Below are 20,920 nucleotides of genomic sequence, written 5' to 3'. Positions count from 1 at the left end.
AGTATGATTGATTGGCAGCATCTTTCCTTCTCTGTCGAGCAACGCGATGATTCTTTGAATGAAAATATCGTGGTCAAATCAAATACTAATGGTCATGTGACAGGTCACGTGATCAATTGGGGAATTCGCCGCCAAAGTTTCTTTGTAAATATTGGCGTTTCTGAAGATGACAACCGGCGTATGTAAAGTGATTTTTTTTTTTTTTTTTTTATAAAAACCACATACTTTATTCACTTATAAACTCGCTATGTACAGAAGAAACTAAAGTTATACAAAGTGGAATTATACTAGAAACAGAAGACAAGAATATCGTTGCGAATGATGCAGAAGCCTGGGTCTACCCAGGTGCGCACGAATTTCCCCCGAGGGAGGCGGTGAAAGTCTAATTTCACCCTTCCCTTGATAGAATGGAGCGCGTACTTAATGAGCGCGGAAGCATCTTCGCGACCGTTGTAAAAAGTGCTCTTATTGCGAAACATCCAGACTGAGTAAACGATATTCTTAATAATAAAACGCGCGATAAGACTCTTTTTAGGATCACATTGAAAGGCGAAGAAGAAAATAGTAAGCAGATTAACAAGGAATCGAGAACCAGTTACAGCGGAAAGGAGGGGACGAAAGTGAGCCCAGACTCTTTTAGCACGAGGACAGTTAAGAAAACAATGATCAATTGTCTCCCTCCGGCCGCATACCGCACACTGACTAGAACGTATATATCCCCAACGGTACAAAGCATCGCGAACTTTGATACCCCGAAGGGTTATTAACCAGAAAAGATCATTAACGCGATTATCACACAGGGAGTCCCTCACCTTGGCCCAGTGATCGCGAAGCGAGAAGCCTGGGCCGAGGAAGGGGACCCATGCGCGGTGTAGAGAAGGCGGAGAAAAGTTTTTGTTTAGCGCGTTATAAATAGCCTTAGTAGTAAGCGGAACGAAAGTTAAGTCTAGGCGCGATAAAGTCGATATACAAGAAGAGTAAAAGCTAGTAGGATTAAATGAATGAGGCGAAGAATTATCTCTTAGAGGCAACCATTGAGGAAGAAAACGAGCTAGGTGCCGCCCGGCAAAATACTTACACAAAAAGAAACTTTTATCATCTGGATCGTTAAGAGTAGCCACGAGAGACGAAACGCGTAAAGCTTCACATTTACGAGGAAAATTGGTGAGGCCGAGACCTCCTTCAGGAACACTACAAGAACACGATTTACGAGAAACAGTTTCGATTTTCGAGCCCCATATAAAGGGCCAGATAAGCTGGTTGACTCTACGAGATACCCATTCAGGAAGTAAAAGAACGCGCGCTAGATAATAAAATTTACTAAGACCGATTACATTAACAATGAGACATTTACCTAATAAAGAGAGAGAACGAGATTTCCACAAATTAATCGATTTTTCAAGCTTAGTTAACTTAGATGACCAATTATCTTGTTCAACTGGGATAACCCCGAACCATACTCCTAACACCTTCATTTTCTTAACCCATGTGAGGCCAAGCGGCTCGTCCGCGCGCGATCTCCACGCGCCGAGCCACATGGCCTCAGTCTTGGAACGATTTAATTTTGCACCCGACCCTCTCTCATAAATAGAAACTAAATTAAATAATTGTACTAAAGAAGAAACATTTTTAAGAAAGGTGGTTGTGTCGTCTGCATACTGGCGGACACGGAAATGCGCGCCACCAGAACCTGGTAAAAGAAACCCAGAAATAAAAGGAGAAGAACGAATTTGAGAGGCCAAGACCTCTACACACAAAACATAAAGTAAGGGAGAGAGAGGGTCGCCTTGGCGAACACCTCTCTTTAATTCGATTTTGCCAGAAAGATATCCGTTAAGAATGATACGCATGTTTGCACCAGTGTAAAGTGTGTGAACCCATTTAACGAAGCTAGGTCCGAAGCCTAAATGCTCTAGGAGGCGGAATAAAAAAGAATGATTTACACGATCGAAAGCCTTTTCTTGATCTAAACTAACAAGAATACCAGATTCATTCGTCCGCTCAATATAATCTAGAACATCGCGTAATAAGGTGACATTAGAGGTAATCGAGCGACCAGGAACAGAACAGGTCTGATCCGGGTCAACAAGGCTACCCAAAACACGAGATAACCGCAAGGTAATAACTTTAGACAAAATTTTATAATCAGTGTTTAAAAGTGAGATAGGTCTCCAATTCTTTAAATCTTTGACGTCACCGCGTTTTTTAAAAATCAAGCGCGTTACACTGGTTTGCAAGGATTCAGGTAAGCATTCCTCTGTGAAGCAGAAATTATACAAACGACACAACAAAGGAGCTAAGAGATGCCAAAATTTTAAATAAAATTCTAAAGTAAACCCATCGGGTCCGGGAGATTTATTTAGGGATAAACTTTTAACGGATTCGGCGAGTTCTTCAAGAGAAATAGGCCCGTCGCAAGAAAAGGATTCATCAGGAGTAAGCTTAGTATTCAGTTGCTGACATATGTTACTTTAACCTTCATTGTTTAGATTTCCTTTATGGTATCAGTTGAAGAACTGATCACCAACTGAGCGCATGCGCCTTTATCAAACCTACCATATAAGATGCAAAAAAATAATAATAATCAGGTCCCAAGATAAAGGAAAAGTTTTACGGTTTTTTTCTTAGAAAGTTCTTACATTTATGTAATCTAGAAAAAGTTATATCCTCGTAATCAGATGCCTAATATTGACAAAATTAACGAAGAATGACCTTGTCCCATTTTGCAGAAGCGAGTCACGAAGAACGGCGACCTGAGCTTCAGGGAGAGCTGCGAAGAAATAGACCAGTGCCTTCATCGAGTGGCCTATATAAAGCCCGAGAGTGGATGAAAACGGAAATAATGCGAAGTTCTCTTTGAAATACTCGTTTAAGCTTTTTTCCCTCACATGTATCTTTAAATTTATGATAAATACAGCCCCACAAGGTTAAAACAGTGTGGATGGGAGAGAAAAATACGACAAGGCTATTAATTTTCAACCACCTGTTGTGCAGTGGTCGCATGGCCTAGCGGTATGAGGCCTCAATTTTTGCACTGGAGGAAGACTGGAGCGCAGGTTCAAATCCCGGCGGGGCTACTACCAGCTTTTTAATTTTCGTTGTTTTTTTCTTTAATCGTATTTTTACCCTTCTGTTTGTTTCTGTTTATTCTCACTGGTGACCCTTTTTAGCTTTGCGAGATCTTTGCGCATTTCTAGTTTAAGAGAGCATAGTTGTTTCCTCGTGCCCAGCTAAAGGCTGCGCGTTTGCGATAAGAGGGATCTCGTGGCCTCGTTCGCTCCGTTACCGTTTTAAAAAACGTGGGCTGTCTCTGACCCTTCGCAGCGCACGGAAAAATTTGCGCAAACGAGCTCTTATGCAACATTGCACTTTATTATGTGACTTGCACAACTAAACAATAAGATTTGGTCTCAGTATTAGTAGTATGTACGTCGTAATAGATGCTTTCGTAGTTTTGGGTCTGATCTTGAAAGTAAAAAATTGACGCAGAGCTACTGAACTGCTGACTTTTTGTCTCGATGAGCCGTGGTTCCTGTTCTTTTTTTTTGGTTAAATTCAGTTCGATTTTGGAGAAAACTTAACTAACTTTTTGCTTTAAGGTAAACTTTAGCACATCTCAAACACCATAAAAGGCAAACGAGTTTCCCTTTTATGGATTTTGACGCACAATATGCTTAAGGTTGATGCTCAAAAGATCAGGCGGCAAAAATCAAAATGGCGTATCGTCGATTGTATCGACATTTGGTGAAAGAGGGCCACATTGCCAGAGATTCTTCTCGCACTGAAAGGGAAGACCTTGACTATCGGTAAGAGACAAGAACTACATAACACGCGAAAAGGTCATTCGGAATTTTCTTCGAATGAGAGCTTTGATCGATGTTAAAGATGGGTGACAACAATCAGTTTGTCATCCAGGACAAAAATCATTTCAGTCGGCCCACAAAAAACAAAGTAGCAAAGAATATACAAAAGGGAATGAATAAAATTACGCGCGCAAATATTTTCGTAAATACGCTTCGAAGTGGAGAAGGTCTAGGGGAAAATACGTGCACGTGAATGAAAGAAATCTTGGCTAAGGAAACTCCAACTTTCGATGCAGGTTTGTGTATCAACTGTCACCTAAACGAATTTATTTTCCTCACTAAATGTTAACTTGCGGTCCTTTGATATGGATGCAATCTGTCTACTCGTGCACAAGGGCTCATATTTGGCCCCATGTCGTATCTGAATTAAACTTTACCGCTTTAAAGATATTATTATAAGATTGAGCTTTGATTTCGCGTCAAAGTTCAGATGCTGATGACTCGCAACTTTGTTTGCCTTTTCAGGCAACAATACTTGTCGATGGGGATGTCTAACACTTATTGTTTGGTATCATTGGTTACTACCTCATGACATTAATTGAGTACATGCACAAAAACAAATCTGAACTACAGCACCATCCTAACCTTTTGCCGAATCTGAATCAGCTCCAACTACACCTGACCTTTGAACCTATACCTCTACGCCTGCACAGAGACTTCCAACTATAACAAATAACTTGACCCCAGCATAACAACTGAGCCATGCGAATTACCCGTACTAAACTGCAAAAGCCACTGCGAGTAATCCAAATACAACATTTAAACCAATCTTGCAAAACTGCGGTAACTACACTGAAAGACGCAAAGATTCAGTTGAGACGACATTGACCAACAACAACAACCACCCACTACACGAGAAACTGAAGCAGCTTCTCAAAGTGCAAAGTCAAAAACCTTCACCAGACAGTTCCAACATTATTGGCACAAAAACTGCATTAAATGTTCGAGGCTATATATTAAACTGCAACATTCACTAACAGCTGCAGGTATTTCAACACCATCAGATTAAACTACACTATCCTACAACAACTACACGTCCAGGAAATTTAAGTACCACCACCAATAAACTATTTCTTTACTCTAACGTTGCTTTTCACAAACTACAAAAATACACCATCCGCAAGGTAAGCAGTTGAAATCAGCAGGGAACTAAAGAAACGCCTTCATCTGCATCGACTCAACCATTTGAACCACACACCCTCTAACAACTAGTCCAAATACACCAAATAACAACGAGTACCGTCATACATGTACCCCAACCAAACACTTGAAACAGCACCTGCGGATAACACTAAGAAACAAAGGTACCAGCGGTGTTATGGCCCTCAACTAACTACAACTAGTTCTTAAACAACAGCTAGTTACTATATATATCTAAATTACAACAAACTACCGCAGCTTCACTAAACTATAACGCAATTACTCAGTACCAACTGATTAATTCCCTAAAATTGCGCAAATATTGCCAATCTTTATTTCCTTATCTTATGAAAAACCTAATAAGTATTTTTTGTTTATAGCTTATTCAGTTAAACTTTTAGTAACCGATCGAGTATGAAACTTACAACAAATTTATTTTATCTTCCAAGGTAATTAAATTAGCTATCCAAGCAATCTGCTTTTTTGCAGCATAAATTAAGAAAATTGTTGAAATAATTCCGACTGCCCCTTAAAATATCGGATTAGTCTCACTGTAGCCTTTTAGTGTTTCCAAGTCCATAGGAACTCACCTTCTCAACTACAAGATTGATTTACAGTTATTTGTAATTTTATCTAAACCTTGCATGAAGCCCTTTTCAGTCCCATTTTTATTTATTTATTTATTTATTTTTGCAGCAATGCGCAGTTCAATCACGACAATTACCCCCGGAGGATGAAGACGCAGTTTTTACCAAGAACAAATTTAAGAACCGTTTGGCACCTTGTCAAAAAAACGTGGAAATCTCCAGATAGAAAGGAGAAACAAAACCGTGGCAGGAGAGTATTGATAAAACAGTTTAAACATCCCATTGGGGAATTTTTATTTTTCAACAAACAAGGATACATTCGCACCATACCAATCGACACACTTAAATTAGTGTACGAACGCAAAAGAAATGGTGATGTTGTGTTTATTACAGCATATCCGCTGTTCTGAAGACCAGAGGTACGAACAATCTTTCCCAATAAAACAAACTTTCTTGCAGTTATATCCATGATCATAATAATTTGGACGGTACTGTTGCTAGTAGTGACGATGAAGACGTTACATGTACTATATTTTTGTTGTTTATGTTTGCCTAAGCTAGCCTTCCTGTTGCTTTCATGTTTTGCTGCTGTCGGTAGTATCATTGGCTGTTTTCATGACTTTTGGTATCATTTAAATTATTATTATTATCGCTCTTGTTATAGGACCACTAAAAACATTTATATAAACGTTACCTCAAAGCCAAGGGACATCCACTTCGACTGTCAGAGGTTTTCACGGGCTTCCTCTATGCTCAGATGTTTGGTGTCAGCTGACTCTAAAGAAACGAAAGCATGGAAATTATGATGTATATTTTATCTTTTATCTTTTATCTTACATGTCATGTAGTAAAGGGTTTTTACCAGTTGTTATCTTAATACCAAACAGTACTTAATACAATGTAATGACAGTTGAAACTGTCCACCCCGGGGGCGCTTTTCTGCTGACATTTACTGTGAATGGTAAAATAAAAAGCAATACATAAATAACATTAAAGTTCTTACTGAAATAATCAATATTATAAACCTAGAGAATACACATCAACTGCTCAATTTGCTCTTAGGACAGAAATCAGTTATTTGCTACCCTAAGAAGCAAAGGGTCACTCGCAGTGGTTTCTCTCCTTTCGTAGCCCAACTTCCCGTCTGAAGGAACCACTGCTTGGAAGGTAGTTATTGGGTGAACAGCTGAATGGAAAACCCCTATTGCGAAATACTTGGAAAAGTATTGTATTGGACAGCATTGATTTAGATGTGTTCTATTTTCATATCAACTCTTTTACATGTGCTAACGCAGATTTTTCTCAAAATTAATCAAAGAGAGCACGCGCACTCTTTTAAAGCTAACATTCTTCTTATAGCATCATTTGAGGAATCTATCATTTAACATTTCAGAGGGAACGTGGGGGAAGGGTGATGGTTGTAGTTGACCAAGACATTTTTCCCAGGCCTGCCACTGTAAACGAAATTCTAGTTCTAGATCTACTTTCAGAACATTGAATTTACCAAAATTTCCCCTCAAAATTGACAATCCTTTCCTTTATTTTTTGTGGGGGCTTCTGCCAAATGAAATCAATGAAATTATGTTCGAGATCCTAGTGTTCAACATACACGTCCCACTCAACTTCTTAGTCTCTCATTAGCAATCATATTTTGCTAAAGCTCCTGGTATTCAGAGTACCATGTTAGTGGAAAATGTTAAATCTAAATTCTGCAGGTATTTTCTTTAACTTGTGCTGATGGTTTGCCGTTAAATTGTAGTGTTAACATGCTCTTTTAGCCCCAATATCCACTTACAGACTCCGACTGATATTTATACATTTCCTTACAGAATTAGTTAAGAAAATTGGTTAAAAACCAACAATTTTCTACTTGTTGATCATTTTCGCAATTCTCATAACTTTCCTCTTGATTATATTTTGATATTTGTTCGAGAAAATGGATGTTGGTTACTCTTGTGGCTTAAAAGGTTAATGTATGACATATTGCCAGTTCTCTACAGTTCTAAAGTGCACACAACACAGTTAAAAGCAAAGGGTTTAAAGACTATTTATTTCGTTTTGAAACACGCTTTTAGTTTTTCGAATAGCGAGAAACTTGGACCTATATAAAGAGGCAAAGTTTCGGTTGAGGAGTTTTCTTAATGTCCTCTGCCAATCCTAATCTCAGTGAAATTTTTCCACAAACTTAACACTAATTTAGCGAAAAAATAAAAAATCCAGTCTTATTTTGAAGAGCAAAACATAAAAAATGGCTGGAATCATTTGTATCTGGCGCTCTGCAAGCTCCAGTTTTCTCGGTTTTACAGTCTGTGAGCTTCTAAAAAGCCTGGTAACGATAAGGGTGGTTACAAAGGCGTTTAAAAACAAAATGGCTGCCTCAAGGGGAAGAAACTATGCTCCGTGGCTTATCTTCTCCGTTTTCTTTCTATCTCTCACATGGATGCGGCGAAAGCTGTCGAAAATTACGCGATAACATTTCGCAAAAGCGGAGCATTAATTAATTCCTTTAGACCTTAGCTCATTCTTGTCACAAGGATAAGATTGTGTCTAGGTGTTCAAACGACGATCGAATTGGATCGCAAATGAGCTCGTCTGTGCGCCATTTAGAGATAACGAAGGAGTAATTACTGCATTGCACCCCGGCATTGTACTCGTAATTCAAGTTCAAAACCGTAACGGCTAAGTGTTTGGGAGTCGTAAGATCTGAGGCACATATGAATGAGGTATATCAACCCTTAATGAGATGGAAATGCAACTTTTTCCACTTTGAAGAAAAACAAAGAGGTATGGATCATTTTAATATTTTTCTCCGTCTATGTGCTTTTATATACGAGACCCCTTCTCACTGTGTTACCCATAGTTTCCCCTCATTGCGACTAGACAAAACGACTGGGACCTCTCCAAATCCTCTCAGCCTTCCTTCCACTTCAACCGTATAAATAATGATGTCTCCAAAAGAGGTCAAACAAAAGCATCCATTTGTTTTCAGTAAAATAACAAAAAAAATTATAAAAAGTCAAATGCCTTGTCGGATACAAATAAACAGAAAAATACAGGGGGAAGTTGAAAATTTATGAATTTTCTTTAAACTTGCGTATTCATTGGTTACTGAAAACGTGTAATGAAATTCAATTGGCTAAACAGAAGGTTGAATTGGGCAAGTGCCTTTACTTGCATAAATTTAAAATGGAGCCATTTTATGGCAATAAAATCACCCAGTAAGTTAGCCCAAGGTTGTAAGAGCGAAACATTCGCCCAAAAGAAGATTTTGGAGCCATTAAAGAAACCGAACAAAAAGAAACAATTTACGGCTTTATTGTCAAAAGTCACGAAAGCGGTCTGAGAACCTTAAAGCATGATGTACTTAGAGTAGAAAAAAAAAAAAACACAAGCTCAACTCTACTACCTTCAAATTACCGGCCATGGTTGATATATTGCCAAATAAACGCATTTATCCCTGAAGTTTTTTCTTCTTGTAGGTTAAAGAATCTCGGTTTTCTAAAGAACAATTCTTAAAATGATGAAGCTATTTTAATTTTTTTTTCGTCAGAAGAGTGAGGATAAAAATCCAGCAAAAACGTTTAAATTCAATTATTCGATCGTAGACTTGTTTACAAGGAGTCGGCGCTGAGGGAAATTTCATGGCCGCGATGAGATCTTCTCTGGGAGAGCCCGAAAAGGTCGGAACACAGTAGACGACATGTCGCTGCAACGCGACGCGGTAACACATCACTTCCACTTTAATTTTTGTGTACCGTTCGTGCGACAACTAGTCTGCGACACGTTGCGGCGAACAATCGCTTCGTGTTCGCCGTAAATGATCAGTTTAAATTTGTGCGAGTTAATTTTGTCACTTGTCGCGGTGACAGAATCATGTCACGAAGACAAGGATTTGACTGTACTAAAATTACACAGTACACTCGCAAAACACGTCGTTTCTGTGCCGTGTTGCTGCAATGCCCCCCAGTGAGATTCGACCTTATTGATCAAAGACCAAATTTTGAGAAACATATTCCTTTGAAAGACTATATTTTTACCTTTCTGCCCGATGCAAAGTTATTTGAAAGATCTCTTTTTCCTTTGGTTGTCGAGTTTCACAAATTTAACCTTGTGAACGTTGTCGTCTTTTAATGATTTATAGCAACACGGAAATATATTGCAATGTTGATGTTCTTAAAAGTAAAATAACTCATGTTACTTCTATAGCGTAAGTTTATCACAAGATATGTGAACCCTTTTTGCCTTATGAGTGCGTTTGAAGGCTTATTATAAACAGTTTTTGGTACTCCCTGGTTACCTGCTTCCTTCTAAAATATTATGCTCATTAAATAGTAAGGCGTATGTTTTATTTTGCGACTACCTCTTTCTAAATTGTAAAGAAGGAGATAAAAAAAACTGTACTCATCCTTCAGGTGCAATAGCTATTTCAAGCGGGCTATATTAACACTGTTCTATGTAACCTTTTTACTCACCGTAAGCCGTCTTCTCATGTATAGTTCCATGCATGGTTACATAGTAGTCCTAAAATAATCATTGAACTAATAAATATTGAAGCAAGAATTCTTGATTAAATATCTGTTTGAAATTATCTTCTCTTGATTGGGTAAAAAATGTTTCCATTACTTAAAGTTCTCCCGCATGCCTCTTTTAAAAATAAATTTTTACAGTTGCTTTGCCTTTAAAGTACGAATAGACCGGAAGACTGCTTGGCAAATAGTTGCAGATGGCTGCTCATAATATGTATAATCATAACGCTCCTTTTACCTTCAGTCCAGTCTCGCTTCAAGCCCAGTTGGCTTTAGCTGCCTCAGTTGCATTTTGACAAGTCTTGTTGTCTTCTTCAAATTCGATTGCCCCTCACACATATCAGTCTCAAAAGGCTTGTATTTTTGTAACAAAAGTCTAACATCTGAGAAAAACTTTCTACCCAACCTTTGGCAAATGGCTCATTAAATCTTATTGAAGCGGATACGAAAGGGAAACAACTCATGAAAGTGTTCGTATTAAAGTAAAGAAGCACTGGAATTCGAATTGTGTGAATTTTGGCACATTTTGGGATTATTGAATACAGTAATTATCTTGATTGTGTTTCGGTTTTTTGAATCCCTTAAGCAGTTGTGGGAACCTTCACTTTTCAATTTAGGTTTTACGAAGCAGAATATTTCATATTAGATGTTCCTGTTGCCGGTTTTCTTGTCTTAGAATATACTTATTTGGACAGACACAGTGCCGGGGTATAGATTGCTAAATTCGAGACTGCGAGACTGCCAAGCCCTGGTTAAAAATTCGAGACCGAGACCTCGAGTCTCCGAGACACAAAATCACCCGAAAATGAGATTTCGAGAACCATCACGAACGCTTCCGAGTTTCGAGATCGGGCCAACATTTTCCGAGAACCACGTTTTTCGAGGAACCATTCTATACCCCCAAATTTAGTAAGACAATTATAAGACTTCCATTTGAATGTAGAGATCCAAAAGTAATTAACTCCCCACAATAAAAGTTTGTTCTTTCAAAGGTTTCCAATCAATAGCTATTTCAAACGCCTGCTGAAAGAAACCGAAAATATAAGCTTAAAGGTGATCAGAAACGTTTTAACTAGACACAATTCCACACAATGTTATATAACCACATGTTCGTTACTACTTCCAAGACGTAGGTTACACGCACGAAAATTTGCACTACCGTGCTCGGAGACTGCAGAAACTGCAATCAACTTCCATAAGTATACACTTTCGTTATTTGCCTGACAAAGTCAAGGTAAACTTGCATATACAACCTGTCCTTTAAGGAACTGTAGAGCTTAAGTTTGATTGTTCTCTGATGTAGCTATATAACTTTCTAGTCACAACAAAGTCTTTAGAAACTTCGATATTCCTGAAAATGCTTAGTACTAAGTGTTCATATACTGGGAAGCTATTAAATTTTGTAGTGTTTTAAATCTACACAAAAAATTCATAATCACCTGAGAAAATCCTTAAGATATTTCTTCCATTTCCCTCCTCAAGCCATAGAAGAAAGTATCTTTTCTTTTGGTGGTTCTTTTGCTATATGCGTGGTCACGGTATGGCGGGTAACAAAGCTCCCCCGGGGGACTCAAATAACAGAACAAGCGCCGATATTAAAATTTTATATATTACATAAAACTATGAATAAAACCTCCAAAATGTTAAGTGACTCAAACCAATACAAAACGACAGCTCAAAAAGTTGCATGGTAAAAAAATAGTGGTGAAACCGTAGAAAAAAACTGATAATGGTGACAAAAAACCCATTAGACCACAACAAACCGCTCCACTGACGGTATGCTATGTTTTCCGCCTTTACAGTTGGACGCGGCCTTAACTCAGCCATGTAGTTGTTTGATTCAGTAGAGGACAGCGATTTAAACACCGACGAATTTTCATTCAAAGCTTCAGAAAAGGTTACTTCTTATTCCACAATTGTCTCTCTGTAAGTTGTAAATGATCTGACTAATTTCCCTCAAATCAAGCAAAGGCGTTTGTAGCCGCCAAAGCTATAATTATATGTGCATTTGATTAAACCTATGGAGCTATATCAGTGTATCTTGTAAGTAATTTGTTCTAAAATCATGCGCAAAAGTGTCCCGTACGCTTACCCGACTCAGTTTCCACGGATCACGTTCTTCACCAAGAGTTCCTTCAACAGATTTTTTTTACTATAAAGTCCGTGAGATGTTTTACACTGCTTTAAACAACAAAATCAGATAGATGAATAAATCGAGACAAAGGCCATTCAGACTGTAAATTTAATTTAATATTGAACCATTTGATCGGGCAGTCAAGCGTATTTTGAATCTCATTCGCTCTATGGAAATACAAAGGAGAAGAGGAGTTTGGACGCATCCCGCAAGGTATAATAATAATATAATAATAATGATGGTTTATTAAAATACACGTGGTGGCATAGAAACTATGAATTACAATGTGCTTACATAAGTTACAACTAAAAATAAAATTACATTTGTTTCAGAGGGACTGGGATTACAGGCTATTTATAAGTCATTTACAATTCAGATATAGATAAAGGACAATACTAGAGATAACTAGACTCGTAAGATTAGTTAATTTTCGCCATTGCTGGGAAAAAAACTAGAACCGAAGCGATTTGTTCTATACTGGAAGCGGCTAGAACTGCTACTGTTCCTAAGATGGTAAGAGTGGCATTCGGATCGCACGGGAGGAAGAAGGCGGTGCAGCTGGCCATCCGGGTTATTTTTGATATTGTGCCACACTTTAAGACACATGTGGGCGCGTCTATTGTCTAAACTGGTAATGTTGGCTTGTGCAAGAGCCTGTTGATAGTGGAGGTCAGGGTATACGATTCGCAGGGCCCTCTTCTGGATAGCTTCAAGCTGGTCAATGAGGAAGCGAGGAAGGCAAGTAGCCCAGACAACAGAAGAGTATTCTAAGAAAGAGCGAACCAGGGCGCTATAGATGGTGACAAGGTCCACTAGAGGGACCCCAGCGCGCTTCAAGACTCTGAGAATGTGCAGCCGCTTAGACGCCTTGGAAACGATTTCGTTGGTGTTATCGTTCCACTTTAGGGTGTCACACAGGGTCAGACCAAGTACTTTGTAAGATGACACTGCCTCTAGAGGTAAATTATTGATGGAGAGCATTGGAGAGACAGGCTTGGTTTTGAGTGGACAAATGGTCATGATCTTGCATTTTTTAGGGTTGAGGTTAATGTTCTTCTGCTGGGCCCATTGTGAAATGCAGTTGATGTCGTTCTACAGAGATGACGCCTCCCCCAAACTGGTGACCTCAGATATTGTAACATCGTCGACGTACTTCCAGTGGCTCGAGCGGAGGGGGGAGTGAATAGCCAGGTCATTAATCATTATCAAAAAGAGGCTCATGGGGCGAATTATCGAATCGAGTAAGGAACTACAGATAACATCGACCTAAACCATTTATTTTATATTTCTAAGTTTTAAAGAAAATAGAAGAAAGACCACCAAAGTAAAAGAGAGATCGAGAGGGAGCCTTGAACCCGTTTTCCTGCATTTATATCTTACTTAACCATTACATTAAAAGAGCAATCGGTACCAACAATCGTAATTTTATAGTATTTCTATGGAGATTCCAAAAGAGTAAATAAAAGCTAACCATTCTATTTTATAGTCCTTAACCCTAATCACTATACATCGATACAAAACATAATCGCAGCTCCATTCTCTGACTTCTTTTGCTGCTAAATTGGCTTTCCTTCTTCTTAATTTCCTACTAAATCTTTTATCGATGACTCATCTGGTTTGAATTTGGGTCAGTGTTATCTGGGGTCATCCTCGAATTGAGTGGCGTTGGAATCATTTGCATCAAACCTTCGAGCAGTGCGGTAACCTGCGAGCAAGCTCTCCCTGGGGTATGGGGTTGAGGGAGGAGGGCCGCGGAGGGTGGGGGGGGGGGGGGGGGCGGTGGGTGAAAGAGGAAGGTATATAAACCTGCGAACGCAGATCTAGACGTTTTTCCGGCTGTCACTTAGCATCTAGTTTCGCAGTCTATCAGAATGGGCGGTAACGAAACGACAGCCGCAGCTGTACTTACTGCTTATCGAAGTGCCTACAGAACGCTTTGTAAAAGAAGTTCCACTTATCATAAGGTCTAACAAACATATCAGTCTCCGATAAAACTCATGGTGCAAAGAAAGTCAGTTTTACAGTTTGCCATTCGGGCACTAGCTGTAGCTAGCACGTACTAGCCCAATATTCATTTCAACCAGCCCCTAAAACCTTTTGATGAGCAGGATTGATTACACAGTTCTCATGTAATTTGAATTCCTTTAAAAAAGAAAAAAACCCTTATTTGCCCGACGGGGAAGAAAAGAACAGATTTCACTAGTGCGATACGAAAATACACTAATCAAAGGCTTTCGGACACTGCTTTCTTTGCACGCTGAAAAGGTGTAAAGGTGAGTGCGGAAAAAAAAAAACGAAAATAACGCTTTCCATTTATTCCTACTTTCTAAACGTGAAAGGACCTGCTTTAATAAGCGCTTTTCAATATTAGCCCCTAGAGGCTTATATTTGTTGGTATTGTTTTCAATATTTTACATCCCAGAACCGAACCTTTCAAGTGAAAGACCGCATGCGAGGTTTCACACTGGTTTAGTTAACGTATGAACAACTTAGCCTCCTCGCAGACGTCCTTTGGGGTTCGTTTGTCACGCATTCATTTCTCTCCCACGGACTTGTTAGCAGACGTCCGTGGGGGAGAAATGAATGCGTGACAAACGAACCCCAAAGGACGTCTGCGGGGAGGCTATGAACAACTAAGATTGGGTGAAATATACGGTGCGTACCGTGGTATTGCCAGCACGTTTTCTTTCATGGACATTTGAAGTGAATGTCCCAATGTTATATTGTGTCTCTTTTGGGCCAAGAAATGAAAATTGCACGAGTTATTCCATTGTTTAAATCTGGTGGTAACTCTTTGTTCACAAATTACAGACCTGTATCAGTTTTACCGGTATTTTCTGAATTCCTACAAAAGAATCGTCTATAATCGCCTTATTATTTTCTTAAAGAAATATGACATATTTTCCCAGAATCAGTATGGATTTAGAGAAAATTATTCTACTGCACATACTTTTCTCCAATTATATAACAAGATCTCAAATGCACTTGATGCTAAGAAGGCGACTTTAGGCCTATTCATTGACCTATCTCAGGCCTTTGATACAGTAAATCGTGAAATTTTGCTGAACAAGTTAGAACATTATGGAATACGTAGTGTTGTTTTACAATGGTTTAAAAGTTATCTTTCTTGACGAAAACAATTTTTTAATTGTGAAATCTAATGGTTATAACTTTTAATCATTAGATGTTACTTGCGGAGTCCCTCAGGGCTCTATCTTAGGTCCCCTGTTCTAATAATCTTGAGTGCATGTAATGTGTCAAAGGAGTTAAAGCTGATAGCACTTTTGCTGATGACACTAATATCTTCTATTCGCTTGCTATCTTATGGAAGTTGTAAATTCAGAATTGAAAAAGATATTAACATGTTGGTTTTATGCAAATAAGCTATCTATTAATGTTAAGAAATCTAATTTTATCATATTCAGACCAAGACAAAACAGGCAAACACTTGATATAGCTTTTAATATTAGTAATTATTCGTGATTGACCGTGTTTAGGAAGCTACTTTTGTTGGTGTAGTTTTGGATGAACATTTAACATGGAAATCACATATACATAATTTTACAAGGAAAGAGTCTAAAGCCATATTACGTTTAACTGGACAAAGTGAAAACAGTTTTTCTTTACATTTTTTCATTGCTTTTTTTTTAAATCTTGAATTGTCTTCCGTCTCGTTATACGGCAGCTACACCATGCCACATTAAGGTAAACTAAGCTTAAGCTAACAATCCCCTAGTGTCTATTCTTAGTTAAAATAATAGCAAAAGGGTGTCATATATTAAGTGCAGCTAACCTACTCAATACTCTGACTACATTGATCTTTTAGTCGGTACTACAGTAGCGATACCAGCAACTTCCAGTACTCTTGAGGTAGTAGACATAATAGGAACCACAGTTCCTTACTTTAATGTTGGTGGAGAGAGAACAACAGCTTGACCAGTGAAAACAGGCTTTTCTAGTAACCTGACCATCTGCCACGCTAGGATGTCCGCCCTTCAGCCAGCCGGGAGCGTTTGTGTTACACTTATATAAAGGCGGGCATGACGTCGGCATCCTTGTCCCTGCCGCGCCTTCGAACCTGTACCATACGGTGTCTATTGTTTTGTCACATTGCACTGAAACTTTTCCGTACGTGACTTTTCTGTCAGCATTGGTAATGCGTCGATAATTTACACATTCTAAGTAGGAGAGAGAAAGTAATTAACAATCATTCACAAATTAAATTAAGTACAGATGACGACTAGTGGATGAACTCTCAAAGCATTTCACAGACACTGCATGATGCGAGCAACTGGTTCATTTACCAGGGACACTGAAAATTGTCAACCATGTGCAAAGTGTTGTTTAGGGACTAATCGCAAACCAGGCAGGAGGCAGCTTGGCCTCGAGGTTATAGCGCGGGTCGAGCTGAGCTGCACTTGTAATCCGGTGCCCCCGAGTTTAAGTACCACCCTGACGTTAGCTGGATTCCTCCTTATGGGGTCAAATCTTCGATCATGGCACGTTTGTAACACCGCAACAAAATTTTGCGACAAAATTTTGCTTTTATCTGCTTGACAACATTTAGTGATTATCAACATTAGGAGGGAGCAAAGCATGCAGAAATTTGGAAGAACGACTAATTTTGTAGAGAAGACTGGAGGCCAAATATTAGCGGTGAGCGTCAAGTATACCTCATAAAGGATACAGTAAAAGTGTCCGGATGAGCAAACAAAACTTAATCATCGGATAGCAAGACGAGAAAGGTAGCGTGCGTTGTATCTTAAAGTGTAGGGTGGGATTCCTCAGAGTTAACTATCAATGCTTGCTGAATATTGCGCGGCGCTAAACTCAGTAATGGGATACAATAGATGCCAATCGCTTCTGTGTAGACAAATTCCAAAGAATATATCTTTACAACTGGTAGCTAGTGCACAATTTAGTTCAGAACAACTAGTACTCAGTACCTGCTGGCAGACAGGTGTTGTCTTCCTCGTAACTATGACTACAGACACAGTTATATGAACCAGGAATGTTTACGCAGGTGGCGAAGTTTTGAAAGCAGTCATGTGATCCTTCCACGCATTCATCAACATCTTTAACATTGAAAAAAATAACGTTCATGCAGCTCGTTTGATTTAAATTCTAGCTTTCGACTATTACTATAGCCCTGTTCATACTTTGTCTATTTTGAGTTATTCAGTAGAACCTCCATTTGCGAGCATCTCTCGTAAGCCAGACGAACTCCCATAACCGACCACCTATCCAAAACACCCATATTTTCCCATTCAAGGTTCTATAATCAGAACCTCTCGTGATCGATAGCCTCACCCAAAGACTACTCAGGCGTTCACGATCACTTTATTGTCCTGACGGTTTTATTCCATCTTTTTAACCTCTTGTAAGCGATCACTCAGTGTCGCATAGCATTGTCCCTTTGTTCACTGTATGTACTACGCCCCTCCGAGAATACGAAGGACTTTCTGTGACAACATGAAACTACATTCATACGTAACTTAGAAATTTCATGCAATAAATTCTCTGCCAAAAAGTAGATATATTGGGATCTAGCTCTCGGAAGAGACCCCTTTTGGAATAACACCCTCTCGCATTTTAGGTAAATGTCTACGGGAGGTTGGACTGTACTCCCGACCCAGACTACAAAAAGAGGTCACGGAGGTTCTGACCATGCCGTGGAGCTGTGTGGTCTGACGATTATTTAACAATATAATTATTCCTCGAGCCCGAATGGGCTCTGAGTCAATAGCGGCCGAATGGGCTATTGACTCAGAGGCCACGAGGGCGAGAGGAATAATTGTTTTAGTAAAATTCAACTAGTTAGTCAAAAATATCGAGAATAAAAAAAATCTTAGCTAGTTAAAGCTAGATTTTAATCCTTTTTAGCCGCCAAAAAGCCCGCGCTTTTCGCTACTAGTGGGCTATAACATATAGCCCAGTAGTAGCTCAACCAATTAGAACGCAGCATTGATAATAGACCACTAGTTGGATTTTACTAATACTCTCTATACCTTCGACCGACTATTGAATACCTCAGTATGAAATTTTCGTTATTCCGGTCACAATGTTTTCGTTTTCCTACTATACCTTGGCAAGTTTTGCCATCACCAGAGAATCCGGTCTTACAGGTACAGAAATAGGATCCTTGAGTATTGGTGCAATTAGCATTGACGTCACAGACGGGATGAGAGGTGGTGCATTCATCGATATCTAAATAAGTAAAATGATTGACAGAATTAATAGACACCGATCACCCTACGTGACGAAATCTGGATGCCAAAATCCTGGAATTTCTTTTTTGTCTCGTTGGAATCCGGAATCCGGGAAAATTTTGCTTGTGGACTCCGGAATCCTGAGCATTGGAATCCAAAATACAGCTCAGGGAATCGGGAATCCCACAAGAAGAAATCAGCTTACCGTTCGTTACTGTAAAAAGGAAAGAGAAATGAGTAATCCTGAATTCAGCTTTCACTATTAATAAAGACTGGAATACAGTACCTGGAATCCCGAATCCACTGCGTGGAGTTCAGAATCCAACAAGAATGTAAACCATTCCAATATTTTAAGAAACAAACCATTGATGGTATTTGCAATTAAATTATATAAATTCCTTTGGCGCACAGTAAATTACGAGCCGTACAAATCAGGTGACAATTAACCAAGACTGACATTCGATGGATAGGGCCAAAATTTTAGTGCTCACAATGCTCTGCTGAGTATAACTTGTCACCTTCAGTTTCCATGTCGCAATAAGCCAGAATAGAAGTCCCAGTTTTTATGGTAGAGAACCAATACTTTCCACCGGTTGCTTGACCCTCACTCGACTTGATTTCATGACACGTTTCTGCAGGCAATTCGGGAATGGAGCCTAAACGAACTGAAAAGAAAAAAACAGACAGGATGTTTTGCTGTAATTGCATGCAGACAGTTAGTCTTTCTATTATCCATTTTTAGATCTTAAATGGTAAAATCATCACACGGTCATGTCATGTACCCCTAGATGTGCAAGGATTTTTGTCCATATTTTTATCATGTTTGCAACATTAGAGACCCTTAGGTTCTAAGACGATGAGATCTCCTTTATACTTAAGAAGTACGCAAGCGTAACCATGCAGCACCATTTTGGCGGAAAAACATGATAGCCTTCGTCATTCTGTTACGGGTTTAAGAGAGAATGTCTTAGTAGCGGAAGACACGTTACCAAATTTTAAAAGTGTCATCATCTTGCGATAGGGAAGGGCTTATTAACAGGCCTTCAAAAGAAATAAGAGTACTAACTTTTCTGGTGAAAAAAATATTAACAATGAAGCTTTACAGAGTGTCTATTTTTTGTGAATACGCCAAGTCGTAGTCGTTCTCGTTGACCACGAATCTACACGTCTCCATCGCTGCATGCAATACAAATTAAAAAGCGATCAATTTTGAGCGTTTTACCACCTAAGAATAAGTTAAACCTCTATTATAACAAACTAAATCAAGTTGTTGCGTGTTGCAAAAAGTTTTACTACTCTCTACTTACCACGATTCCTATCTCGTTTGAAGTAAAACCTGTCTGCGTTTGGAATGAAATCCTCGGGTCTTGCTTCCTTTGTTCTGTTGCTGAACTCGCAAGTGAGGAGAGAGATTACCCAGTTTAAGCTTTGGCATCGATCATCCTTGTAACAGGCAAATATGCATACGTGTGGAAGATCTGCCAGCATTGTCTTATAGATGTGTCCCTGCAACATCCAGCCGAAGATAGTTTCCTTAGATAGTCCACCAGTACATTGCTGATCGTTATCAGTCACTACTCCATAGAGCACTTTGCCCAACGAAAAGAAAACTGCTATGCGAAAGACCTGTTTCTTTTCCATTCTCTTAAAAATACATCACCTAACGAGTAGGCAAAGACAAGATAGTTTAATTTATTAAGGGGTTTGATTTCTGGATTGCGAAATAAAACTATGACTTAAGTAACAACATAAGTTTGATTGCGTGTGCGCACGTCTAATTTTTTTTTTCAACCAAACGAGATGACTGAATTAAAACCTGCTAACTAGGCTGCAAAAGCTTTCAACAGCTTTCAACATAGAGGCAAGCGCTCTTACCAAATATATTCAGCCTTGTCCGTTGATACAACCTTTGCCAATTTTCAAGGTTGCTGTTTTCGGTTGCTACGAGTTATGAAGAAAATAGCGCAAAAGGCGCTATAATTTAACTTCAAGGGCCCGGATGAATAGAAAAAATAACAATTGAAAACTCTGTTTGAATTCCACTTCTTTACGCAATACATGTTCATGTATTATGCAAGTAAGCGTCACTAATTTATTTATTGAACGTAACTTATAGGATGTAACTATTTTAAGTTCATCTCTAGAGATAGTGTTGGCCGCTAATAAAACCTTTAATGAACAATTGCCTAGAGACACTTTATCTTAATGGGAAACCTTTGATGAGAAACTTCAGATTGATTTTATTTTATTTTATCTCCTTACATTTATGCACTCCATCGCCAACAATGTGCGACATTCACTAGCAACCCACACGTTACAATATTCAGATCTCTCTAAATTTGTCATTAAAATTAACTTGATATCCTTTGTAGACTGAAATTTTTTCAATTATTTTTTTTATTTTTATCCTAAGACTAACTTAATCTAAAAGCTAGTTTTTAATTTTACACGTATTGGCTTT

At 38.8% G+C, this 20,920-nt stretch overlaps 1 protein-coding gene across 1 annotated transcript in view; it reads right to left on the bottom strand.

Moving 5' to 3' along the window:
- LOC140945123 (uncharacterized) overlaps positions 1-20,920 on the bottom strand; it is a 129,692-nt gene that overhangs the window by 84,161 nt on the left and 24,611 nt on the right. Inside the window, exon 5 of the mRNA XM_073394184.1 lies at positions 18,335-18,457. Within this exon, the coding sequence (XP_073250285.1) occupies positions 18,335-18,457 (123 nt within the window). The remainder of the gene's footprint in view (positions 1-18,334; positions 18,458-20,920) is intronic.

This window comes from Porites lutea, chromosome 8, assembly GCF_958299795.1.
Source record: "Porites lutea chromosome 8, jaPorLute2.1, whole genome shotgun sequence".
Lineage (NCBI taxonomy): Eukaryota > Metazoa > Cnidaria > Anthozoa > Scleractinia > Poritidae > Porites > Porites lutea.
Note: the sequence above shows the minus strand (reverse complement) of the source record. Positions and strands in the feature narration are given on the sequence as shown.